This window comes from Equus caballus, chromosome 19 (genome assembly GCF_041296265.1).
Source record: "Equus caballus isolate H_3958 breed thoroughbred chromosome 19, TB-T2T, whole genome shotgun sequence".
NCBI lineage: Eukaryota > Metazoa > Chordata > Mammalia > Perissodactyla > Equidae > Equus > Equus caballus.
In genome coordinates, this window is record NC_091702.1 from 31,861,660 (window position 1) to 31,888,130 (window position 26,471).

General features: G+C 42.7%; 3 protein-coding genes across 13 annotated transcripts in view; 1 reads left to right on the forward strand and 2 right to left on the reverse strand.

The window, feature by feature from the left end:
• B3GNT5 (UDP-GlcNAc:betaGal beta-1,3-N-acetylglucosaminyltransferase 5) overlaps positions 1-17,667 on the forward strand; it is a 75,636-nt gene extending 57,969 nt beyond the window's left edge. For 2 of the 4 annotated variants that reach the window (XR_011429080.1, XR_011429085.1), the window contains 3 exons: positions 4,949-5,052; positions 8,468-8,619; positions 17,071-17,667. The gene's annotated coding sequence lies outside the window, so the exon portion shown is untranslated. Of the gene's footprint in view, positions 1-4,948; positions 5,053-8,467; positions 8,620-16,240; positions 16,491-17,070 lie in introns of all 4 variants that reach the window. The other 2 variants (XR_011429079.1, XR_011429081.1) reach the window with 2 other exon arrangements.
• MCF2L2 (MCF.2 cell line derived transforming sequence-like 2) overlaps positions 1-26,471 on the reverse strand; it is a 239,842-nt gene that overhangs the window by 118,854 nt on the left and 94,517 nt on the right. For all 8 annotated transcript variants that reach the window (XM_070243320.1, XM_070243323.1, XM_070243321.1 and 5 more), the window contains 5 exons: positions 23,152-23,268; positions 18,523-18,672; positions 8,775-8,899; positions 7,495-7,609; positions 6,904-7,023 (listed from right to left, as the gene is read on the reverse strand). In XM_070243320.1, the coding sequence (XP_070099421.1) occupies positions 6,904-7,023; positions 7,495-7,609; positions 8,775-8,899; positions 18,523-18,672; positions 23,152-23,268 (627 nt within the window). The remainder of the gene's footprint in view (positions 1-6,903; positions 7,024-7,494; positions 7,610-8,774; positions 8,900-18,522; positions 18,673-23,151; positions 23,269-26,471) is intronic.
• LOC111769039 (large ribosomal subunit protein eL21-like) lies at positions 11,131-13,872 on the reverse strand. Its single transcript, XM_070243336.1, has one exon. The coding sequence runs from the start codon at positions 11,665-11,667 to the stop codon at positions 11,245-11,247; it is 423 nt and encodes a 140-aa protein (XP_070099437.1). The 5' UTR covers positions 11,668-13,872; the 3' UTR covers positions 11,131-11,244.

Genomic DNA, 26,471 nt, shown 5'->3' on the forward strand with positions numbered 1-26,471 from the left:
GTGCTGGTAGAGGAGTTGTTACTTAAAATAGGATAGTGAGAGAAGGGCTCATGAGAAGGTGTTATCTGAGCTGTGCAGAAGAGTTAACACAACAGGCCTGAGATTGCTGCCCATAGAAAGGCTTGCTTGCAAGGTTGGCCCTTGGCTGGCATGTAGGAATGTCAGGAGGATTCCTCCCATCTCCTGATAAGAATGGCTCACTATGCCTAAACCATTTATGCAAATAATATGTTTTATGTTGAACACCTGCTTTCTTTCTGGGAGTCTGTAATTCTGGTATATGCTAGGCAGAGGCTACCTACACGACCGGCCCCCAAGAAAAACTCTGGGCACTGAGCCCCTTGAGCTGCCCTGATAGACAACACTTCAGAATGTTGTCACAACCCATTGCTGGGGGGATTAAGAGCATCGTGTGGGACTCCACTGGCAGAAGACTCTTGGAAGCATCTGCCTGGCTTCCTCCAGACTTGCTCCATGCACCTTTCCCTTTGCTGACTTTGCTTGGTATCCTTTCAGTGTAATAAATCATAACCGTGAGTATAATCATATACTGAGTCCTATTAGTCCTCCTGGCAAATCTTCATCTCTGGGTGTGGTCTTGGGAACCCATGACACAGGGGCCAAGACCCGAAGTGAGGGTCAAGCCACATGGTCCTTGGCTGGGCCGTGGGGGCAAGTTTGACATGTTCAGGCAGCAGGAGGAGGCCGCTGTGGCTGAAGCAGAGGAGCAAGCAGTAAGGGAGTAGGAGACACGATCAGAGAGGAAAGAGGGAGGCTCTTGGGGGAGGGCCTTGCTGCCATTGTGAGCATTTTGGCTTTTACTCATTGTGACACAGGAAGCCCTGGAGGATTTCATTCATATTTTTAAAAGAATCGCTCCAGCTGCGGTGTTGAGAATGGCAGAGAAAAGGCTAAGCAGGGAGACCAGCGGGGGGCCTACTGCAGTAACTCAGGTAACAGGTGTGGCTTAAACAAGGCTGGTAACCACACCAGCTCCTGCCTCAGCGCCCTTCCCTGGGATGCTCCTCCCAGGGTCATTCAAGCCTAAGCCCTTGGCTCACCTCTCACAGGCCCTTCCCTGACTACAGTATCTAGTCACTGCCCGCAACCCACCCACCCAGGCCTCTCCCTCACTTGGTTTTCATTTTTTAACAGTACTTACTTCTGTCTCAAAACATCTTCTTTCTTTAATACATGATTCTTCCCTCCTCCACCTACTTCCACCAATGTGTAAGCTTCATGAAAGCACTTAGTAGGCATCTCATAAATATTTGATCAACAAAATGAAACAATGAATGAACCAATGAACAAGACAATACAGTGATCTGCTTGGCTGGAAATGTGTGAACCAACATTGACCTTTGAGTCAACACAGATGAGTGCCACACTCCCAAAGGTTTCTAGGAGCAGAGAGCCCATAGGCACCCTTGCTGACCATGTTGAATATCCAGTGTGCCACATCTGCCCTGGTCTCACTCTTTACAGTAACACAAGGAGTCACGATGACTCTAGGTGATGACAATTTGTCCTCTCTTAACTTACAGTGGCTTATGGTTTCACCAATCTCAAAACTCCTGCCCTCTTACCCAGCCAGTTATTCACCAAGCCCTGCAGAGCCCACATTCTTCTTAATAACTTTTGAATTCCAAGCCCTTCTCCACCACCTCCGTGTCACTGTGTTCAGGCCTCCATGCTTTCTGACTGGGATAGTTGGCATCTTTGCTTTCCTTGGCTTTCCTTCAAATCATGCTCCATGCCGCTGATGAAGCAGCAATTCCATTACGACATCTTATCATGCCTACATCACTCCCAAGCCTCAAATCCTTTCCTGGATCCCTACGGTCTTCAGGAGAAAGTTCAAACTCCTGAGTAATGCACAGAGGCCTTTTATTTTCTGGCTTATACCTGTGCGTCCCCCTCCTCCACTGGACTAATGATCCATTTGTAGTTCCCCAAATAGTCAGGCAGCTCAGGGCTCCATGCCTTCTCTACTTGCTCTCTGTGCCTAGACAGGCCCATCCTTCCCTCACCACCCCCTCTTAGAACTTAGAACAGTGCTTGGCATGGTAGGAGATCAACAAATATTTGAATGAGGAATGAACGAGACACTCTTGCTGGGTTGAGGAGCCTTACTAACATACCAGCTCAGAATTTACCCCACCACCTCTGTGATATTCACAACAGCGGCTAACCTTCACTGGGGGCTTACTATCCGCCAGACACTGTTCTGAATGCTTCCATCAATTGTTTCTTTTACTCTTCACAACAAACCCTTTAATATAGGTGCTGTTTTACAAAAGAAGAGTGGAGGCACGATGGCCCAAGGTGACCTGGGTGGACAGAGAAGAGCCAGGCTCCAAACTCAGGCAGTCTGGCACCAGAAGCTGGCTCTGACCAACACACACAGAGAAAAACGGCTGCACTCGTTCTGTCTAAGCTTAGAGACTCATTTGGTTGATCAAACCTCTCTGACTTTAGTCAAATATAGAAGCATGAAAACTCAGCAAGGACTTCTCTGTTGACAATTGTTTTTCCAAGTCCAGCTGCCTAATTTATTAAGATTAGCACAAGTTTACTGGCCCAGGGAACTTTACCATAGGATATTTCCCGTGTCCTGTGGTGATCACAGCCTGCCCTTCACTTGGCATGTGGCACCTCACCCTTCAAACTGTTCCTAAAACAGTTGAGACGTTGGAAGAAAAATGTGAGTAACACGTCCAAATGTAAATATAACAGGAACCACCACTGGACAGCTGGAACATCACTGTATAACACGGCAGTTTCCGAATTCTGACCACCCACTTCGTTCCAGGCACTCACTAAGTCCTTACCACACATCTAACTCATTTAATCTTTACAAGGACTCTGTGAGGTAGGAATCATTATTGTCCCTTTTATAGATGGGAGGATGTCTAAGGCTAAGAAAGCTAAGAGCGTGACTAGGGTCACACAGCTGGTGGCTGTTAGAGCTGAGCTTTGAATCCAGTTCTGTCTGACTCCCAAGCCTGTGCCTCATCACTGTCCAGCCCCCTTGGCCTCCCCACAGGTGCTGTGAATGATGGCTGCACAGCCTTGACTATCAGATCCTTTGGGTGCCTACAAAGAACTTTACAGTAAAACCTCCAAATTGCAGCTTATTTTTTAATCCATACAGCTTCTGCTCAAGATAATCAGGTAACAAAACCTTCAAAGTAGAAAAGAAATAATGAGAAATAAATGGCTGAAATCTGGAGCTCTGATCACAAGCCTGCCTGGCATCTTTCAGATGCTGAAAATTCCAGAAAGCTGCATAGTCAAGTTGCAACACGCGATTCAGAAATCTTTATTGTAATAACAGCTAATTTTTCTCCCGAGGACTCTACTGCTAGGACGGATAAAAGCTGGGAGTGTTTCCTGTGGAAGAAAACGGTGAGAAAATGTGATGCTGCTATCTCAGGGGACTCAGAACAAATCCACAGACAATGGCATAGGATGGAATGTATGCACAGGGAGGTGGGCCAGATGAATGGAGAAAGGCAGAAAGCTAATGGTTATTGAAGCTGAGCGATAGACACATGCGAATTCATTGTACTAATTGATCTACTTTTGCATGTGTTTGAAAATTTCCATTAAAAAAAACCCGCCATGGCCCTCAAGCTAGATTATGTCTCTGGGAAATTAATGATCTGACTTCCATGCCTTCTTGGACAAAGTAGTGTAACTGCTGGCTCCTGGCCTTGGGGGGAAAGGTTGGTTCTCCCTGCCTTTTCCTGGCCTATTACTGGCTGGCCCCTCACCAAAGGCCCCAGCACGCCTCACAGCCAAAACCCTACAGCAAACTCAGCTTTTAAAGAAGTAGGAGGCTGTCTAAAACCACTGTTTCTCCAAATTAGAAAGGAGCACTCAAAAGACTGCTAAACCCTCAAACCAGAACAAGATAGAAGAAAAGGCTCAAGCAGCAGGCAGCAGGAGTCTGGTTAGTAAGTTGGCTCAGAGGTTACCCAAGAGGATGATATCACCGCACAGAATAAGGAAGGTGGCAATAACCCAGAAATCAGTGTGTGGCCATGCTGAGAGGGAAGTTGACCGCTGAGTGCTGAGCGAAGGACAAACCACAACCAGCTTTTGGTGGATTTCAGCCAGATATCACCTTGTTCTTCTAACATTTTACATGACAAATGGAAAGACTAGCCAACCCTTATCATGCCTCTTAGAAATCTGAGCAAAGACGTGTTAAAAACGTCCCAGTTATGATAAGATAGCTTTGCTTGGTCCACCCAAAGGTGGAGGAATAAGTCTACCATATCCTTTAGAAAACAAGTAAAAAACAGGGCAAGCAAGGCACAGAATGGATAAAACCAATCAGCCTGGCTCTGAGGGTCGTCTGCAGTGGGTTAGTCTAGCTGATTCAGAAACTCTGCCCATGAAAGATGGGTCATGGGCACACAGAGAATTCTTACATCTCATGACTGTAGGAATGTGCCCCTAGCTTTGGTCAGTGATCCTTAAAGTATGTACCAAGGATCACCAATCCAAGGAGGTGGGCAGAAGAGAGAATGTGGGTGCAGTCATGCAGATCCATCCCTACTATTCAAAACACAACCCTGAGCACCCTCCAATGGCTTCTTGTTCCACTGAGAATAAAATCCAAATCCTCACCATCATTGCTCCCACCTGGTTCCTTCCTGGCTCACTATGTTCCAGCCACCTTCCTTGAACCCACCAACCTCATTCCCATCTTAAGACCTTTACACTTGCAGCTTCTTTGCCTTGAATGCTATTCCCCAAATCTTTGCATGGCTATCCAGATCTCAGATCAAAGGTCACCTTCACAGAGGCCTTTCATGACTACCTTTGCTAAAGTAGCACCCCTAGTCACTTTCCACTATATCCTGTTATTTTCTTCATACCGCTTGTCACTGTCTGAGCTTATTATTTATTTGATTACTTTTTGTCTATCTCTCCCCAGGAGAATGTAAGCTCCATAAGAGCAGGGTCTTGACTGTCTGGTTCACCACCATATCCTCAGAACCTAGGACAAGGAATACCTGGTGATGAGTGAATGCCTTTCTGGTAGGTCATTAGCTACCTTTAAGACCATATATATATGTATTTTGTGTGTGTGTGAGGAAGATTGGCCCTGAGATAACATCTCTGCCAATTTTCCTCTATTTTGTACATGGGAGGCCACCACAGCACGGCTTGATGAGCGGTATATAGGTCCATGCCCAGGATCCAAACCTGCAAATCCTTGGCCACCGAAGCAGAGTGCACAAACTTAACCAGCATGCCCCTGGGCTGGCTCCCATGACCATATTTTTCAAACCAAAAATGAAGACACTTGGCTTGATAAGGCATTTTTTCCTAACATATGAATGTATGTAAGTGAAAATACATAATATCTACATTTAATAAGGCATTCTCTTGGAAAAACTAAAATTACATAAATTGGGACTGTCTTGGAGACATATAGTCATCAGATACATGAAATTCCATCTTTCTTTTCTTTTCTTTTCTTTTTTCAAAGATTGGCACCTGGGCTAACAACTGTTGCCAATCTTTTTTTTTTTTTCTGCTTTATCTCCCCAAACCCCCCCTGTACACAGTTGTATATCTTAGTTGCAGGTGCTTCTAGTTGTGGGATGTGGGACGCCGCCTCAGCGTGGCCTGACAAGCGGTGCCATTTCCGTGCCCAGGATCTGAACCCTGGGCCGCCGCAGCGGAGCGTGCGAACTTAACAACTCAGCCGCGGAGCAAGCCCCTCAATCTTTCTTTTCATCGTTTGATAATTGTTTCTGACGACTTGTGCCTTTAGCACTAATGTGTTTAGCTGTCAGATGATCGCTGATAACAGAAGAAGTGCTCACTGGGGAAGGATGGGATTCCTGAGCGAGAGTCTGGGTGCACAGTGAGGTCACGTGTTCACGCACGTGCAGAAGCACCTCCAGCTTAGAACCTACAACTGACAGCTCTTAATGTCAGAGTAGCCTTGGTCCACAGTCGTTACTATCCTTTAGTGGGGTATGTCTCTATAATGTGTAGGTCAGTCACCCGGGGATCTTATTAAAATCCAGATTCTGATTCTGAGGTGGGACTTGAGATGCCATATTTTGAACAAGTTCTCACTCAGTGACATCTATGCTGCTGGACAGAGGATTGTGCTTTGAGAAGCAAATCTCCAGTACTACAAAATTACCATCTAGGAAACATGCCCCCAGGTTAGCTCATAAAGGAAGTGCTAATCACAGAGGACTTGGTCCCCAAGAGACAAAATATAGAGAACCTAAGTGAAGAAAAGCAGAAGGGAACTTCTCTAGAAAGACGAGACTCAGCTTCCTTAATTGATAGTAACCCGAATTTGTAAGGACTTAAAATAGACTCACTCCTGAGTGCTGACTAGAGTGCCGATCTGGGAAACTGTTGAATTCTGCTACGAGAGTTGTGAAACACACCTTCCTTTACAAGTTTGATACTTACAACTCTTGGGCATGAGAAAGGAGAAAGTTTTCCAGTTTTGTGTAGCAACAGAACTAAGATGGACCAGTTTCCCCCTTTTCATAGTCTTGCTCATTATAAAACCAGTACTTACTTTTTTCTGGTCCCCCCTTTTAAAGTTTCCCTTCCTTACCACCAACCCCGTCCCCACAGCCACCCCTGTGAGTAATGTGCCCGTTGTGAGCTTCCTTCTTGCTGCACCTCCACTAGCGAGGCCACTCACAAGCGGGCAGGGCCGCAGTAGCTCTCTCCCCACCTGAGCCTCCAGCTCCAAACCGGGTCCCCCAGCAGCCTTCAGAGAACTCTGCGCCGCTGGCAGGATTTGGGCATTCCTGTGTCCTTTAGCCATATTCCAATAATGAATGGACATGATCTGTCACTGTCCACAGTGACTTCTTTCCCAGTCCACAAAAATAGCAATCAACAAACCTGGCCTTTTCCTTCCAGTTCTTTGTGTTCCTTAAGAAGTTGCTCCACATGCATCGCGCTGTCTCCAATGTCTGTAAACTCTGCCTGCTCTGCCAGCAGGGTGTCCAGGGCAAGTTTAACCTATGAGACACAGGAGAACAGTCCAGAAATAAGCCAATGAGTACCTATCTGGAGGTATAGCTTTGTTATACTCTAAGAAAACTCGAAAATCTAAAAAGGATTCAGGACCTGAGTGTATCTATGTATACATTTTTTTTTAAACAGCTCATTAGCTTTTAGATTAAGCTTTGGGGGATAGGGTGCCTGAGACACATGTAGATGGAATATTAAAGCCACACTCAACAAATCATCTATCAAAAAGGAAGACGACCCATCACTGAAATTCCATATATGCCAAAAGGAAAATGGGATTCCAGGACATTGCTACCCCACTGAAAAAGTGAGAAGAGGATGGTCTGTGAGGAAGCAGGATATAGGAAGGGGGCTGGATCAGGAGAAGAGGGAAGCTTGATACCCAGAATTCAAGGAGGAAGAGAGAACCAGAGGTCACTGAATGACAAAAGGAAGTTCTATGAAACAAGAAAACAACACCTCACAAAAGTTGTGCTCAAAGCGCTGTAGTTGCAGGCACTGGGTAAGCTTCAGGTGATGCTCGGACCAAAAGTGACTAAAGGCTTTTTCTGTTTCATCCAACTGAACTAATAACCTGTCAAGAAAGAATGAGAGAGTGACATAGTGGCTAGCTTTCATTTGCACAGGGGTCCGTACAGGCTTACGTAGATAACACCTGTGTTTTCAGTCAGTGTCATTTTATTTATTTATTTATTTATTTATCTATTTATTTTATTTTCTTGAGGAAGATTGGCCCTGAGCTAATCTTCCTCTTTTTTTTTTTTCCTCCCCAAAGCCCCAGCACATAGTTATATATCCTAGTTGTAAGTCATTATAGTTCTTCTATGTGGGATGCCACCACAGCATGGCTTGACAAGTGGTAGGTAGGTCTGCGCCCAGGATACAAACCTGTGAACCCTGGGCTGCCAAAGCATAGTGCACAAACTTAACCACTTGGCCACAGGGCCAGCTCCCCCTTTTTCTTTTCTTTTTTTTTTTTGGTGAGGAAGATTGGCCCTGAGCTAACATCTGTTGCCAATGTTCCTCTTTTTACTTGAGGAAGATTGTCACTGAGCCAACATCTGCACCAATCCTCCTCCTCTTTGCATGTGGGACTCTACCACAGTATGGCCTGTTGAGCAGTATGTAGGTCTGAACCCAGGATTCAAACCTGTGAACCCCAGGGCACCAAAGCAGAGAGCGTGAAATTAACCACTATGCCACCAGGCTGGCCCCTTCAGTTAGTGTTTTTAATTGTGGTAATGTCCTTATGATGCAAGTCTGTGTCATCTATGACTTTCTCAGGGTTTACTTGGTTTTCACATTTTCCATTTTTCCATCAGAACACCCTTGGTGCTAGGCAGAAACTTCACTTAGATGCAGCCGCTGTGCTTTCAAATGTGCCCCAGGTAACCTTACCTTTGTGCCTTTTGTTTTCCACCTGAAATGACAGGTGGGTAAAGCAGAGCACCCAGCGAAACTGTCATTTGGAAGCCAAGCTCAACAAATACTACCTTCTCCCTTGCAATCCTGGGATGACAGCATATCAACAGAGGAGGAAAGAGCATTCTCACAAAAAGATCTCTGTAGATGGACATCAGACAGGTACCATCTTTTTTGTTGTCGTTGTCTCAAATATTATTCTTTCTTGACCCCAGCGAGACCAAAGAGTAGCTGTTCCAACCTGTTCCTGGTTGCTTCAGATCATTTAGCTCTACATACACTCTCTTGAAAAAGCAGATTCAACCTCCCTCACTCACCTTTTGATGGTGGCTACATTCTCAAGTTCATTGGGATTGAGTTTGCTGGTGGGGCTTTTGGTTGCTGGTTCTTGAATGCACAATAGCAACATGACCCCTTGCTTTCCAAGTAATTTCAGCTCATCCTAGAGAAAGAAAAATATAGTCTCTCTTAGAAGGAATTTATAAAACAAATTCATGGTAGATCTAGGGTGAGGAGAATGGTAGATCGGTATATTTTTCATTTGGGAAATTAAATGCTAAAGAAGTGAAGCTATAGCTTTTAAAAACTAATTAACTTATTCTTAGTAGGTAATATGTACCCATGATACAAAATTCAAAATATACAAAAGCGTATATATTGGAAAAAGCAAGTCTTTGGTCCCCAGCCCATCCACTTTTCCTCTCCAAAAGCAACAACTATTAAATTTTGTGTGTATCTCAAGCTGTTGTTGTAAATTAAAAGCAAAATTAGTTAATAAAATCCGCTTCTATTCCAAGATAGTGACCAGAAATAAGAAAGTGACAGATATTGAATGTTAAGTGCTGGATACTGCCATGCAATAATAATGTAATAATTGCTAGGTGGCCATGAAAAAGTCTTCATCTGGTCTCATCAATAAACACCTGCCTCTCCTTCTACCTGCCCCCAAAGTGTGGCCTTGTTCAATGACTGAAATTTGGCAGAGATGGGCAGCAGTTTCAGTTTGACATGGAAAGATTCATACTCCCAAGGCAACTCCATTCTGCTCTTTCTACATGGGGACTTAGGGCTTTGCAGTTGGGGAAGACGTCAGGTTCTCTCCTTCCAAATCCAACAGCTCTGGTCCTCTACTCGCACAGCGCAGGTCATCTCTCAATGCTGAGTGTTAAACACAAGGCAAGCCACAGGGCAGAGCCTGGCCTAGAATTTACTCCTGGGACTTCTGGGTTTGGCTCCTGGGTCACACAGGATGCTGGTTTGGTACATGCTGTGAGCTAGAAAGGCCCACAGTCACAAAACGATCACCTCTGCGTACATGAACACTGAATCTTTTCCTCCAGGCCCAGCCATCTTCATCCTTCACATGGTATGGAGCTCATTTCCCATGGCAGGTGTTTAAATGTACTTCTCCACTGTGTTCCACTGTGTTCACACAGAGGACTAGACCCTCTCAACCTTTGCTCCTTGTCTCCCATCCCACTCCAGTTTTCATCTCCTTGAAGGCTTCCATCATCCATACCCAGCCTCGAACTTGTCCCCAGATCCAGTTGATGATAGATTTGACTTCTCTGATCTAGTCCCTCAAAATTCTTTGGCTATCTCCCGTGGCTCTGTCCACTCTTGGTAATGCCCCCAAGCTGGCCTCTTGGCTGGTATTCCTGGCTGGGAACAGGACACATCCCTTCTTTTCCATTCTCAGGTATCAGCCCTCATTTCTTCTTATCTCATCGATGCTCCTTAAATATTTGTACGTTGGATGAATTAATAATAGTCTAAAAGAAATCAGGTTGCAGATAAATAAAGACAAGTAAGATATGATGCAGGAAAAAAGCACTCATTAGTGAGTGCTCCTAGTCTTTCCCTCCTCCTCCTCACTAAAATGGGTCTTGGCTTTTGTCTTCAGTTTCTTTACTGTCCCTGAGCTTCCAGCATTCCAGCAGGGTTAGCTGGGAGGAAAGGTGGAGGAGCCAAAGGAGAGGTATATTGTTAGTGCAGAAGGAGACATTTGGAGTAGGAAGCCTGAAAGAAATAAACCTCAAAAGCTGGAGAGTGTGAGGAAAGCGTATGAGAGAGGAAAGGTGAATCTTAGTAAGCAATGTCATACACTGTATATCTCTTTCCTGTGGTTAAAAAATAAAAGGAAAAACAGTGACCTGGTGACTGCTTTGGGTCTAGACGACACAGTCAGCTTCGGTAGGTTATCAAAATCTGCCATCAACACAGAGGGAAAGTTTGAGGAACTATGATACTCGATACTCGGAAAGTGTAAAGGTATGTTGCCCAGCCCCAAAATGGAGTTTGCTCTTGTCCACAGCAGTGACAATTCAAAATATTTAACACCTGTATAGAGCAGGCACTGGCCAATCAGCACAGACATCAGACACTCGTGAAGCAGTCCCGGGGCCCACTGTGGTTCAGGTGTTAACGCTTTAGTTGCCAGAATCATGAGGCGGTATTGTGGGTCCTAGGAAAAGGGCCAGGGAGGTGGAGTGGGGCACTCAAGGGGAGTAAATATTGAACTCTTTTTAACACCTAGTATGGCTGTCCCCGTGTGTACTCATGACTATGATTCCATAACTGTGGAAACAAGCAGTCTGTTTAGAAGACGACCCACTTAACAGGGCAAGGCGGATTCCATCAGGCTCAGAAAAATTTAAATTTTCTGGAGGGAATTCCTTTTTTTGTTGTTATTTTTACAGTCCAGAGGTCTTCTATTTTTTTTCACCTATCATGCCATGAATTCACAGGGAATGGGTTCTAGCAGCTCAGGCTCCTCTCCGTTGGTTCTCACAAGAGTGCTTCTCTGGGTGGAGCAGGCTGGAAGGTCAGTTGGACCCAAGTGACTTTCTCTTTAGCTTCCTTCTTTTTCTGGTCATTTTCCTTCACATGTTTCAGGACACTATCACTGCTCTTCAAGTGCTTAATATGCTTAATATGTACATTAATTCTCTTGGCAAGAATCTTGCCCTTAACTTCTGTGTTTACAACAATGCCAACAGCATGCCGGGTAACACGGTAGATTCTTCCAGTTTTGCCATGGTCACATTTGTGGGGCACTCCTTCTGGAACAGTGCCCATTCCCTTGATGTCTACAATATCACCTTTCTTGTAGATTTGCATGTATGTGGCCAAAGGAACAATTCTATGTTTTCTAAAAGGCCTAGAGAACATATAGCAAGTGCCTCTCCTCTTTCCCTTTGTGTTGGTCATTTTGGCCAATTACTGGAAGATGGAGGTTCCGGCCAAAAGGTGGGAATTCTTTCCTAAGACAAGGATAAGCATGAATGTAGGCATTTATTCATTCATTCAAAATCCACTTATAAAAAACTATTACAACATGCCAGGCACTGTGCTTGGTTGCCATGGGCTGGAGGTGGAGGCGGGGTAGGAAGTAAAAGGATGAATCAAGCAGAGCCTAGAGAATAGATGAATACTCCTTATTTTACTTCCATTACTTATCCCATTTCTGCCACTAAAAGTTAGCTCTACTGTCATGTTTTGTTTATAATGCTGACTAATGAATTCCAGAATCTGGCCTTTAAAATGCAAGTCTTCATAATTTAGAAAAAAGTCCCTGGAAGAGAGGAGATATCCCCTTGCCTCAGCAGCTACTGAGAGAGATCTTCCTGTGGTAGAAAACTACCTCCAAACACTGATTTGTTAAGGTATTAACCTTGAAAACATTCATAAGAATACCAATTTTGTCTTCCTGTGCAAAATCAAGACCTCTGTGCCTATCCATCGCTAACTTACGTTCTCTAGAAGTAGGGTTTGAACAAGGGGGTCTTTAAAAACTCCTAAAACTACAAAATTATTGCTAGGGCTTATGAAAATAACTTGTAATTCTGATTGATTACCTTCTAAATTATTCATCACCCTGGTAATATTGATGGAATTGTCATCTCTGAATACAAAATTGAATGAACGCTGAATGGAACAAACACCGAATACTAGACAGTATTCATGTGTGTAAAGATTGCTCTGTCACATAACTGGAGGACCACTGGCACTTTCCTCTCCTCCTGCATGATAAGAAAAAGGCCTATGGCTCTGTTAGAGTTCTTATTTTAACAGCAACAACAAAAATGAGAGTCTTACCCTATTTAAATGAACACATGGAACAATGTCTCAGTTGAATAAATAAAGCATCTGAGAGCCGAAAGTCGAGGCTCTGTGTTTCTAGCCTAAATAAGATGGTCAAAGAGGTGAGAGTCACCCTCTTTGAGACTCAGGAGGGAGACCGCCTGCCTTTGGGAACTGCCTCCAAAGCCAGCACAGAACAAGACAATAGGAAGAGCCGTGTGCTGAGAAAGACACTGTAATCAAAAACAGGGTAAGAAAGTACACATCCATATGGGGTTGGTGGTTCTTTTACTGTTGTCCTAGGGCCCATGGATCTTTCTCTTTTTAAAAAATTGAGATATAACTCGCATACCAGAAAACTCAAACTTTTAAAGTGTACACTACCATGCTTTTTTCCAGAACATTTTCATCACCTCCATTTCTCTGTCTTCCTACGCCCTGCCAACCACTAGTCTACCTCCTTTTTCTATAGATTTGCCTATTCTCGACATTTCATATAAATGGAATCATGTAATACACGGCTTTTTGTGTCTGCTGCTTTCACTCTGCATAATGTCTTCAAGGTTCATCCATGTAGTGGAATGAATCAGTACTTCATTCCTCTCTGTGGCTGAAAATATCTCATTGTAACGATGCAGCACATTTGTTTATCTTTTCATCAGTTGATAAGCATGTGGGTTGTTTCCATTTTGTGGGTGTTACGAATAATGCTGTCATGAAGACTCATATATAAGTTTTTGTGTGAAACATATGTTTTCAGTTCTCTTGTGCATCTACCTAGGAGTAAAACTGCTGGGTCATAATGATAACTTTACTTTTAGCCTTTTGAGGACCTGCCAAACAGTTTACATTCCCACCAGCAATGTATGAGGGTTCCAATTTTTTACATCCTCACCAGCACTTGTTATTATCCATCATTTTTTGATTATAGCCACTCCAGCGGGTATTTCATTGTGGTTTTGATTTTCATTTCCCTAAAGACTAATGATGTTGCACATAACTTCATATTTTAATAGTCACATATATATCTTCTTTGGAGGTATGTCTATTCAAACCTTTTGCCCATTTTTTTAATTGGGTTACTTGTCTTTTTATGGTTGAGTTGTAAGAATTGTTTATATATTCTGGATACTAGATGCTTATCAGATCTATGACTGCAAATATTTTCTTCCATTCTGTGTGTTGCCTTTTCACTTTCTTGGTATTGTCTGTTGAAGCATAGAAGTTTTTAATTTTGATGATGTCCGATTTACTTATTTTTTCTTTAGGTGCTTGTGCTTTTGGTGTCATATCTAAGAAATCATTGCCTAATCTAAGGTCATGAAGATTTATATCTACATTTTCTTCTAAGAGTTTCACAGTTTTAGAATTTACATTTAGTTCTTTGATCAATTTTGAGTTAATTTTTCTATATGGTGTGAGGTGAGCCTTCAATTTCCTTTTTTTCCATGTGGATACCCAGTTGTCCCATGGCCCAAGGATCTTAAGCAGTTTCAGTTCCCAGGGAAGGAAAATACCCTTAGTCATTTTGAGTATTTCCTTCTTTCACTGCCAGCACTCAGGCTGGAGGAGGAACTCAGGGACCTGCTTCTGGGAAAGTCTGTATAAGTTCATGGGTGTGTCAGCGAGCTTCCCCTTTGTGCAGACAGCATCGTGGTGGCAGCGGGGTGAGTGCCACCATACTGCTTGTAAACTGAGAGCTGGTCTGTCGCCAGTCCAAGTTGCCTTTCCTTAGGAAATGAGAGCTCTCCTTGGAGAAGGATCCAGTTTGCAGAAGAGCTTGGGGTACCTGTGTGCACATGCTCTGAGTGTGTGCTCTAACTCTTCGTCCATGTGTGAAAAGCACACACGGGGATGAGGTGAATGTGCTGAGTTGTGTGTGCTTGCCTCGGGAGATCTTAGCCTCTCCCAGAGAAGCGTGTGTAAAGGACCCTCTTTCTGTCCCTCATGTGGTGCAGTGAACCCACAGAGAAGATAAGATTTCAGTCTTAGCATGAAGCCCAAGTACTGCCAATCTAAGTGGACAGAAAATAACAATACTGAAATTGGGAGCACTCTTTGACTATAAACATGGACTAAGAGCCAACCTGTGGCTTGACCCTAGGGGAAGGAATTTGTTTCTAGAGAAGAGCGTTCTTAAACGTCATAAGTTTGCTTGAGACTTTGATATGATTCTTCTGCTATGAATGCCCTGAGATTTTTTTCTTTGTAAACAGACTGGTTTGAAATACCAGGGTGGTCAAAAGAGAAGGGATTCTTTTTGAAGATAATTTTGAAGAAGTAATAACTCCATACAGAATTAGCAAATGAGGCCATAAAAATTCTCCTATTTTGATTGGTTGACTGTAGAGGCAACTAGGTGCTTACGTGGATCTAAAATAAGGGCTCTCAAAGATCCCCAGGAGAGAGAAAAACAAGAAATCAAGCCAAATCTCTTAATGCTGTGCTGTTTAGACAAAGTCTCTCCTGATGGAAGAACGCCATAAATCATATGCAGTAACATACAAATATTTTAATAGATTTAAAAGCTCATTGTTCTGAGGATGAATCTTATACTGGTTTTCACTTGGAAAAGGCGCTTTCAAAATGGAAAAAAAAAAAATGATTCAATTAGTTATAGAACCGGTAGATGACCGTAACAAAATGGAGTAACACATGTCGAGGCTTCTAAAATGGAGCTGGGAGGCCATTTTAGGGAAGTGGGGCTTATGCATGTCTCTACCCAGAGAGAATGTAACCTTTGACTGTGCTTCCCTGCTGTCATCCTGACCTTCTTTCAAGAAATATGCTTACTCTCATAGATAAGAACTTTCTGCCTTAGAGATGGCCTTCGCAACCAATCATGTATAGCCAAGAAGTAACGGTGTTGCCGGCACCAATCACAAATCTTGCAAAACAACCTACGTAATTTATCTTTTTTTGCCTTTTTTTAAAAGTTTTTTTTTTTAAGATTGGCACCTGAGCTAACAACTGTTGCCAATCTTTTATTTTTAATTGCTTTTTCTCCCTAAATCCCCCCAGTACATAGTTGTATATTTCAGCTGTGGGTCCTTCTAGTTGTGGCATGTGGGACGCCACCTCAGCATGGCTTGATGAGCAGTGCCACGTCAGCGCCCAGGATCCAAACCGGCAAATGCCTGGGCCACCGAAGCAGAGCATGCGAACTTAACCAGTCAGCCACAGGGCTGGCCCCCTTTTTTTGCCTTTATAAACCCTGTCTCCTTTGCCTTCCTTGGAGCATATTTGAGTTTCTACTCAAATGTGTGTCTCCCAAATTGCAAGTCTTGAGACCTTAAATAAACTTTTTGCTTCTTTTGCAGTTGATGCCTCTTATCCATTGACAAACCTTTGATTATAGTAGGTAAAACACTCTAATAAGAATAAAATAAAATTTGTATAAATAACTACAAAAACTACTAAGTTATCAATAAAACTTTAAACAGTATTCCTTTTTTCTTTAAAGTGTTTTTGGATGAGAAAAAGAAAAAATATAACTCTAATGATTTGGGTATTTTTGCTTCTAATTTACAAGATAAGAAACAAATCAAATTTGCATTAGACCAATAATTAGTAATCACAAAAGGCTTTAAGAAACCCTCTATATTGTCTTTTAAAGGATATTACTATCACTTGGTAAAATAAAGACAAAATAATTATATTTTTAATCCAAATTCACTTAATATTCTTTTTTTGGAGGAAGATTAGCCCGAGCTAACTGCTGCCAATCCTCCTCTTTTTGCTGAGGAAGGCTGGCCCTGAGCTGACATCCGTGCCCATCTTCCTCTACTTTATATGCGGGACGCCTACCACAGCATGGCATGCCAAGCAGTGACATGTCCGCACCCAGGATCTGAACTGGCGAACCCCGGGCTGCTGAGAAGCTGAACATGCGAACTTAACCGCTGCACCACCGGGCGGGCCCTCAAATTCACTTAATATTCTTAATCAAGGTAAATGCTTGGACAAATTAAACTCTTTTGAGAATTTCATCTTAAGATAATTATAGGCATTTCTCCATGGTTTTAGGGCAGTGTGGAATATAAATGCAAGCATAAAAATTTAGTTTATGTAAGACATTGCATTTTACTTACTTACTAAAAGGCTAATTAAATAGAGCCTCCCAAATTCCTTTCACTTGTCTTACTGCTTAGATATGGGCGTTTAACCAAACTGAGATGTGATAATTAGAGTATATGGTTATTTCTTATAAATGTCAGACAATGCTGCAAACTATGTGGATCTACAAATTATTGCTCTACATAATCTGAGTGAAGTTTTAGCCTCCTTTGCGCAGAGTTACACGTTTTAATTCCGAGAACAGCTGGTCATCATGCACAAGAAAATGATCTTACTCCTCTTGGAGACTGGTTCTTTCCTGCTGAGGAACTCTCTGCCTGTGTAGAAATGATGCAACACCCACTCATCTGCCTTTCCCGGGAACCCTCACGCCACATACAGCAGGACCTGTGGTTTTCACCCCTCAGATACATGTCCTTGTCTAAAATCCAAAATGTTTTGCCTTTTCCCCAGAGACCTCCCTGATTGACCACATTGTCGTTTCGGTGCTTCTGCTCTGCAACCTCTCCAAATCCTTCTTGGAACAAGGCAGAGAACACCTTTGCTCAAGAGCCCAGGCCTGGAGCCCTGTGCGCAGCACCTTCCTGCCTCACTCAGCATCCTCAACCTCACGCCCCTGTACTGACTGCCCCACAGACCTGTCACCTGCAACTACCAACCCTTTTCTAGCAGACTTCGCAGGGGCACCCCAGACCCAGCCTTCTGCACCCCGCGCTGGCTCTTCCAGGAATCATGGGAAGTGAACTTGGCCCACATATTTGGCAAAGAGAAAGGTCAAGCTTCTCAGAGGCATTTCCAGGGAAAATTTCCAGGCTATTTTCAGACTTTCACAGCTTCAAACCAGATCGTTTGATTACTCAGAGTAATCCTGAATACATTTTGAACTTTTTCTAGCTATCAAGCTTCTTAAAGAGAGAATTTAATAGTGCTCCCTAGACTCTGAGACCCCCCTAACTAAACCACGTGTTCCTTGAGTTCGTGTTTTTTTGTTCGTGTTCCTGGCATGTAGTGGTGGGTAATCAATAAATGTTGAATAAATGAACAAATCAACCACCTAGTAAAGCATTTTTGCAAATCTTGGGTCACAGATAAAAGAGTTTAGCTTTTCTCAAGCTAAGTGCAGCAAGGATACATGTAATGCTAAGATCCATCAACTTTCTAATCCTCGGTTTGCTGCCCTACTGGGTTCTGGTCTGCTGTGAAATAATGGATTGGGTCTGTTTGTGCTTCTGAAGGCAGAAAGGGGCTGACATCCATCCCGTAATTCCCAGGAAGACTTCCCCTACTGCACGACCTGAAAGAACCTGTCAAGCTCCCTTCTCAGCGGGTTCTTACGTGCTTTTATGAATCATTTAATAGGTGCGTCTCCTTAAACCCAGTTCAGAGCACCTTTCACAGTTCCCTTTGCCAAATTAGTCCCCAAATAAAAAGACACATCCCTGAGAAAGTGAAGCAATAAGTCAGCTTATTAGTCTGCCTCAAAACTTCACAACAGTGGCAGGAAAGCTTATGTTTCAAAAGCCGACTCCCATCCTCGCCCCCACATCCCCCCACTGCAATTTCAGCCCACTATATCTTGCTCTGTCCTGAGCAGGTCACAGGAGCCCCAGAAAGGATGCTCACACACCTCATCTCACCAGCATGGAGCTGGAGCAAGTTTCCCTTTGGCGGGAAACTCCCTGCTTCTCACATGTCTCATTTGCAATCCTTTTACACGCATCACTCAGTCTTTAAGAGATTTTTCTCTTCACATACTGCCTATCCAGAAGGTTGAAGATTTATCACTGGCTGCCAAGTCACTGGAGAAGAGGGAAAAAGAGGGCTTAATTTTTAATTCTGCTCCCAGACTCTCCAGGAGGCTGACCATCTGCTGGCACAGAGGTTGGCCTCTGAGAGGTCACTCACCTGCAGCCTGTCCCGCTGCCTGGTGTGGGACATGAGAAGGACTTCAGTGGATGGCACATCTCTGGGCAGCTCTGTCGTGGCCAGGCAGTCCCCAAAGGTCTGGAGCATCTGGGCAGTGGTCTTCAATGTCAAGGCAAAGTTTTCAATGGCCTGGAAGGTCAGACAATCATAACAATGTGAAGAGATAAACATTCACCAATATGCTCTCTCAACAGGACAGGAGAACCAACTACCTCTTCCTCAGCACCCGCAATGGACCACACATTGTACTCTGTGCTATACGCTTGTCTGTCATCTCAATAATCTGGAGTGGGAAGTATTTTATCTCTATTTTATAAAAGAAGGAATAGAAGCTCCAACAAGTCAAGTGAATTGCCCAAGATCATACAACTTGGGCCGTAAAGAAGGAAGGATTCAACCAAAGTCAGGTGCTTATAGTTCAGGGCTCTGTTCATTACCCCAAGAATACTTAACATTAAATCTGACTCAGGATTTCCACTAGGTGATATGCTGAAAAGGGCAGGACCAGCCACCCTTCCCTCTAATAAACCTTTCCTCCTCTTCTAGCCCCTGCGCTGCCCTGTATCCTGGCCCCTCCCCTCTCACACACAGCCTGGCTGCCTGACCCTCTGACAGGCTTGTCAAATGCTTCTGAGAGGATACGACATCAAGGGAAAAGATGGATGTAGCGATTAGGTCACTAACGACCTTCAGGAGAGTCACTTCTGTAACATGTGGGTAGGGGTTGGCAACCTCTTCCTCTCACTTCTCCTTTATAAAAATGTATTTGTCCTGTGTCCCTTCCACTAAGGACTCTACTTTGCCATTAAATGACTATCTGCTAGTGGGTGATTGACTTTGCAGGTGAGATACCCGCATTTTAGCACAGTGCTTTAAGAAATACATTGCCTAACCTTGGAAAAGTGACACTGACCATCAGAAGAGTTAGTTGAAGATGAGTGGCTTCTCAGAGTCCCACAAATCATTCCACTCAGCCGACTGGCATTGCCACACCCAATTCCCTCTGCTTCTTAGATAATTTTGCCCCTGAAGGGCAAACACAATGCCACATTTATCTCTGTTCCCCCGGGGCATGGTCTTGTGCCTGTCACACAGTAGGTGGCCCATAAACCGCTGCTGACTGGGTGAATGGTAGGAACAAAGAGACCCAACCTAATTTTCATTTAGGAAAAAGTTACTTCTGTTCCTATATCATCCAAAAATATTTCTGTAACCCCAAACCCACATCATATAGGATGTGCCAGATCTGAGATGGCCCTCCCTATGCCAGAGGCCAAGGCTGAGGTTGAAATGATAAGGCTTCTGGATCATGGCACATCCCCTCATATTGCCTGAACCCAAAGTTTTCTCTCCGTCAACCATTTTCGTACTTGAAGTATTGCTGTAGGTGGAATCTCCCCTATCAGCACAAGTATTTATACAGCCACAACCTTGAACATCATAGTACTTTTGGCCTGGAAAGTCAGACAAAGACTAACTGGTATGAAAATCTTTCTTTCAAGTACATTAAAATGTAATTACTTTCACATAATCTAACATCTGTATAAAATACTCTTTCAACTGCATTCAATAATAGCTTATGATGAATAACATATAAAAAATCCAATTTATCTGGGGAATTTTAATAGGAAAATATGAGATTATTAAGTATTTTGCTTTATATGCACCATCTCTTGTAATGCATCTCAATTAAGCATTATTCTTATCACCAACCCACATCTATAGATGAGGAAGCTGAGGCATATCGATGTTAAGTAATTACCCCAAAGTCATACACAAAATAAGTGCCTGAACTGGAATTGAACCTAGGTAATTTGGCTCTAGGACTGGCACTCTTAAGCACAAAGCTACACCACCTCTTGTCAGTCAAAACCAGATTTAACAAAACTAGATTTCAACCTAGATCAACAAAAGACCTTGGCCTTGAGAGTTGGAGATTTGAATTAGAGTCCAGATTCTGATCCTCTCTAACTGTGTGATCTTGGGTGAGCCATGTTTTGCCTTTGAGTCCCAGTGTCTTCGTTTGAAACAAAGGAATAATGCTTGCTCTGTTTTTGCAGGGTTTTTTTGAGGATCGAAGGAATAACAAATGTGAACAGATCTTGGGCACAGCAGAGTATCTTACAAGTGTAATAATAACAGCAATAATAGTAATAGCTAAGAGAATCAGCTGTGAGGCCTGCAGATGTCATCCCAGAAACAGAGGAAAGCAAGAGGTTTCCTGTGGAGGATCCTATGAACAATTTAACTTGATTCTCTATGTCTGACTAGAGAATAATCACCTTGGAAATGGCACAGAGGACCTGACCCTGATAGGATGATGAAAAGAGCTTGGCTTTAGTCTTGGTTCTGCCACTACTTGATCATATGACCTTAGATAAGTCACCTCTTTACTCTGAAGGTCAGTTTCCTTATCTGTAAAATAAGGTGATTGAAATAAATGATCTTTGAGGTTCTTTTCAGTTCTAACCTTTTACGAGTCTCAAAGATCTGACACCCTGAAAGCACACTGTTACCAAAAAAGGGGGGCATCTATGTATTCATAAGATATAAAATAATATGTATATGTGTATATATATTATATTATTATATTTCTAATTATATATGTGTGTATAAAATATATATATAAAACACACAACCGGCATGTAAAGAATACCTCCCATGTTTCAATAAATGGTATTTTTCAAAGTTCGCTATGTTTAACAATACACAAACAGAAACCACCGATACACACGAGGCCTGGGAGGATGTGTGTGCGTGTCTGTTCATGCCATGTCTTTAAAATAATCAGTCTTCACAAATTCAGTCTTGTTTACCTCTGTAAGATCTTAGAAAACTAAGATCTTTGAGGCCAAGATGCATTGTTTTTTATCTGTTGCAAATTTGTGTTATTTCAAAAAGGTCTGAGGCAACTTGAAAAACATGACCAATATAATAAAATAAAGGATTGGTAGAAAAATCAGATCAAAGGGGAGAGCTCACTAGCCCATTAAGGCTGAAGGGATAATACATTTTTTTGATTATTAAAGTAATGTAATGAAAATCTAGCAAGTGAAGAAATAAAACCTAGAGGCACTCAGGTTCCACATCTTATATGATCTAATGAAACTGCCACCTGGGACAACCCTCATCACACTCATGTATGACATTCTGCATCAGCTTCCCTCCATCTCTTTTATATTTAGGCTTATTTAGAATTATAAGTTTGTGAAGAACTTCACCATTCCTTTTTTTCTTCCTAATATTCTCTCAGAATCACCATTATTGTGGTCAAACTGATAAGAAGGTTAAAGGGTTCTTGCTCAAGTCATGGGCCTTCCTCTAGGTTTTGGGAAGGGATGTTCCTTCCTTGGAACTACATGGCGTATAAAGAAGTGAGGGAGGAATTAGAATCTGCAGGTTTGAAATAAATGCATTGTGTTGCTAGAAATCTATTTTTTTAATTCCTAAATTTTCTTTTAAAAAAATAATCATAAAAATTACACTCTAAAACAGGGTGAATTCTCCTACCTAATTAAATGTAGCTCAGGGGTTCAGTGGTAAATGTTGGCCAACACGTTTCCAAGGTGACCAGATACAGAGAGGGGTGCTCCACAAGGGACAACCACAAGTTGTCATCAGGGTGGTGAAGAAGGCTCCTGATCTTGCTCAGAAAACCCAATCTTTTCAAGGGCATAGGGGCTAGGAGAGCAGGGAAAGGGGAATGACAACTTTACAGAGAAACGCTTACTATTTGATGAGTTTCAATCTCACTTTTTCCTCCATATTACTGACCCTTCTAGTTTAGCATAATAACCACAAATATGAGTAAGGAGGAAAAAGCAGAATACTATATATCAGGTGCTTTTACAGACATTATATCACTTATTCCCCACATCAAAACTTCTAGGTACCTTTTGTTAGTCCAAGGTTTCTCATCATTGGCACTATTGACATTTTGGGCCAGATAGTTGTTTGTTGTAGGGGCTGTCTTGTGCCTTATAAGATGTTCAGCAGCATCCCTGGCTTCTACCCACTGGATGCCACTAATACTCCTCCCTTCACATTATGACTACAAAAAATGTCTGTCCAAAAGACATTTACAAATGTCCTCTGGCGAGTAAAACTGTCCCCAGCTGAGAACAACTGGGTCAGTCCCATTTTAACAGGAGAGGGAACAAGCTCAGAGAGGTTTAGTTCCTCATCCAAGGTCAGACAGCAAGTAATGGCCACAATATTTAAATGCAGCATCTTCTGACTTGGTGTCTGTACATTAGAGTCATCTGGGGAATTTTGTGAAACACTACTGTCTGAGACCCACCCCAGATCAAGTGAATTTATTTCTCTGAGGTATAGCGGGGTGTTGGTACCCTAAAAATTGCCCAGGGGCACTCTAAGTCAAGTCTCCCAAAGCACCCGTGCCAGAAGATGAGGTGAGGGGAAGGTAGTCAGCAGGAGGCACTCCATGCTTTACCTCCCACCCTATTACTCCCCAGACTATGGCTTAGAAAACCCAACCTTCCTGATGGTAGGCAGTCACGGAAATGACCACTCAATAGTTGATCTTTTAACTCCCCTGTCTACTGGAAAACAAGAGCCATTGAAAAGGGCACAAAAGTTGGTACTGACGGTTCGATGATTCATCCACTGACTGTGGCGATATTCCAAGGTTCCCCCTAAGTCCTCTGTCAGCTGGCTTCTCTCAATGTAGCCATGAAGGTCAGACACAGAGTTCAACATAATGATCTATAAGAGAGAAAAACAGGTAAGGGAGCAGTAGCTCATCTGCATTCCACTGTCATTTAAACAGGACTCCAGCTTTGCCTGATCCGGCATTTATACCCCAAATGGTTACTCCATTCAGCAGAGAAACCTTTAAGCCCTTTCAATTTCCCCACCTTGAGGAAGTGTTGAACAGCCTGTGACAAAGGTGACTTGAGTCAGGGAGCTCAGTTCTAAGCCACCTGGAAGTCAGCGCCTACTTGAGGTGATTTTTTGTCAAAAGTTCCCAGGCTAAGGTATACTCTTTAGCCACCAAAATCAAGTGTTGCACTGAGACCTAGAAATCTGTGATGAGGAGCCCAGTAAAGGGTGGGCTGGTGAATACAAAAATAAAATTAGAATATGCAGACCCACTGAGGAGTATGTATTGAAAAGATTCCCTACACTGATGGACCTCCCACGAAGAATGTTGATGCGCCCCCACACTATCTGCATGGAGGAGATTTGCAGGTAATAGGGAGTAGGTTTTTATAACAAACATTCCTGCAGGTGAACACACCCATGCTGATGAATGAACACTCACCCATCTAGAAGGAGATGACACATTCCAAATTGCGCCTTTCCACTCCTCTGCAGTGGCCCTACCAGGGCGTGGTCCTGGCTGTCTGTCCCAGGGACAACGTCACACCCCCTACTCACCTCTAACCAGGAGCAAGGACTCCTCACTCCTCTCTCTCAAACCCATTCCCCTTGAAGCTTTTTTTTTTAAAAGATTTTATTTATTTCCTTTTTCTCCCCAAAGCCCCCCTGTACAGAGTTGTATATTTTTAGTTGTGGGTCCTTCTAGTTGTGGCATGTGGGATGCCGCCTCAGTGTGGCCTGACGAGTGGTGCCATGTTCGTGCCCAGCACAGCGCCCAGGATTCAAACCGGCGAAACCCTGGGCCACTGAAGCGGAGAGTACAAACTTAACCACTCAGCCACGGGGCCAGCCCCCTCCTTAAAGCTTTTAACTAATGACCTTGTATTTCTTCACTCCTTGGATGATTTTGAAAATTGATTCTTGGTCAGAGGACATAAGAATATAGGTTTTATTCTATTATTATATAGTACTAGTCAAGCGACAAGCCCACTTTGGAATGAAAAACATCTAAGTTAGGGCTCATAGTCTATAGGTGAAAAGAAAATTGATTTACTCATTCAGCAAATATGTACTGAACTTCTAATGAATGCCTGGCTCTGAGAAATAAAATGGTAAGCAGGACAGGCCCTGTCTTCAAAGAACTTAGGTCTAGCGGGATTTGATTACTACCTATCACTACATTAACCTCGTCAGGCCCCAGGCTTTTCTCCTTCCCTTCTGAAAAGGAGTTTGGGAATTTTAAAAATTATTTTCATAACATGAGAGAAAGAAAAAAACCCTGAATCCAACTATGCCTTTCTCTCCTAAAAATTTTAAACCACTCTTGGGAGTTTCAAAAAGATTTTTAGTCTTTCTAAAATTAGAAATTATATAGGACAGATAAGAAATTATCAAGTTAAAAATATATTTTGCTTCTCAGAACATTAGTTGCTACGGTAACATTTTCATCTTTTTTTAAAAAAATACCGATGTGCAACTTTGTGTTAGGCAGAAGTAAGTCTGCCCCACAGCCTGGAGCTGTGCAACCTCTCCTGCCAGGCTGCATGTCTTCTGTTCGACTTAACTGAACAGGAGATGGAGGTGTGTGCTCCCACTCTTATCCGGACTCTGCTTGCTCATCATTGGCTTTAGGGGATCTAGAGAAATTTTACACTGAAAGCTAAAAGTGAACATCAGAAATAAAAGGAAGATAGAAGACTCAATACTGTTAAGCATTGATTTGTAGATTCGAAGTAATCCTAATCAAAATCCGAGCAGAGTTTTCATAGAAACTGACAAGCTGATTCAAAAATTCAAATGGAAATGCTAAGTACATATAATAGATAAAATAATTTTGAAAAAGAATAAAGTCGGACGACTCACACTACCTGATTAAGACTTATTATAAGCTACAGGAATCAAAAGAGTGGTAATAACAAAGGATAGACAAATAGATCAATGGAACAGAATGGAGAGTCCTGAAATAGACTCACACAAATATGGTCAACTGATTTCTTTAACTTTTTATTTTGAAGTAATTATAGATACACAGGAAATCACAAAGATAGTACAGAGAGCTCCCATGTACCTTTCACCCGAACCCTGGCAAATGCTAATCTGACTTTTGACAAAGGTGTAAAATCAATTCAATGCAGAAATCATTCCATTTTCAACAAATGGTGCTGAAACAACTGGGGATCCACATGCAAAAAAAGGAAACTTGACCTCACATTTATCTCAAAATTAACTCAAAATGGATCCCAGATCTAAATATAAAACATAAAACTTAGAGAAGAAAATATAAGAGAAAAATCTTAGGAGAAAAGTTTTTGGGTTAGGCAAAGAATTTTGACATACGACACCAAAAGCATAACTCGTAAAAGAAAAACTGAAAAACTAGATTTCACCCAAATGTAAAACATTTGCTCTGCAAAAGACAGTTAGGAGAATGAAGAGACAACCTGCAAACTAGGAGAAAATATTTACAAATTACGTATCTGGCAATGGACTCATATCCAGAATATATAAAGAACTCTCAAATCTCAACAATAAGGGGCCAGCCCAGTGGCTCGGCGGTTAAATTTGCACATTCTGCTGCAGTGGCCCGGGGTTCGCCTGTTCGGATCCCTGGTGTGGACCTACACATCGCTTGTCAAGCCATGCTGTGGCACGCATCCCACATATAAAGTAGAGGAAGACGGGCATGGGTGTTAGCTCAGGGCCACTCTTCCTCAGCAAAACCAGGAGGATTGGCAGCAAATGTTAGCTCAGGGCTAATCTTCCTCCAAAAAAAAAAACAAAAACAAAAACCGAAATCTCGACAATAAGAAAACAAATAATACTACTAAAAATGGACAAAGATTTGAACAGATGCTTCACCAAAGAAGATATACAGATGGAAAATAAGGACATGAAAAGAGGTTCATTCTCATTAGTTAGTAGTGAACTGCAAGTTAAAAACATAGTGAGATACCACAACATACATACAAGAATGGCTAAAAAAGAAAACACTGACCATTCCAAGAGAGCCAAGAATATGGAAGCAGCTGGAACTCTCATACATTGCTGGTGGGAATGCAAAGTAACAGAGCCACTCTGCAAAACCG

What these genes read in the sequence shown, in the direction of transcription:
- LOC111769039 (XM_070243336.1), bottom strand. Translation starts at nt 11,667, where the DNA reads ATGACCAACACAAAGGGAAAGAGGAGAGGCACTTGCTATATGTTCTCT.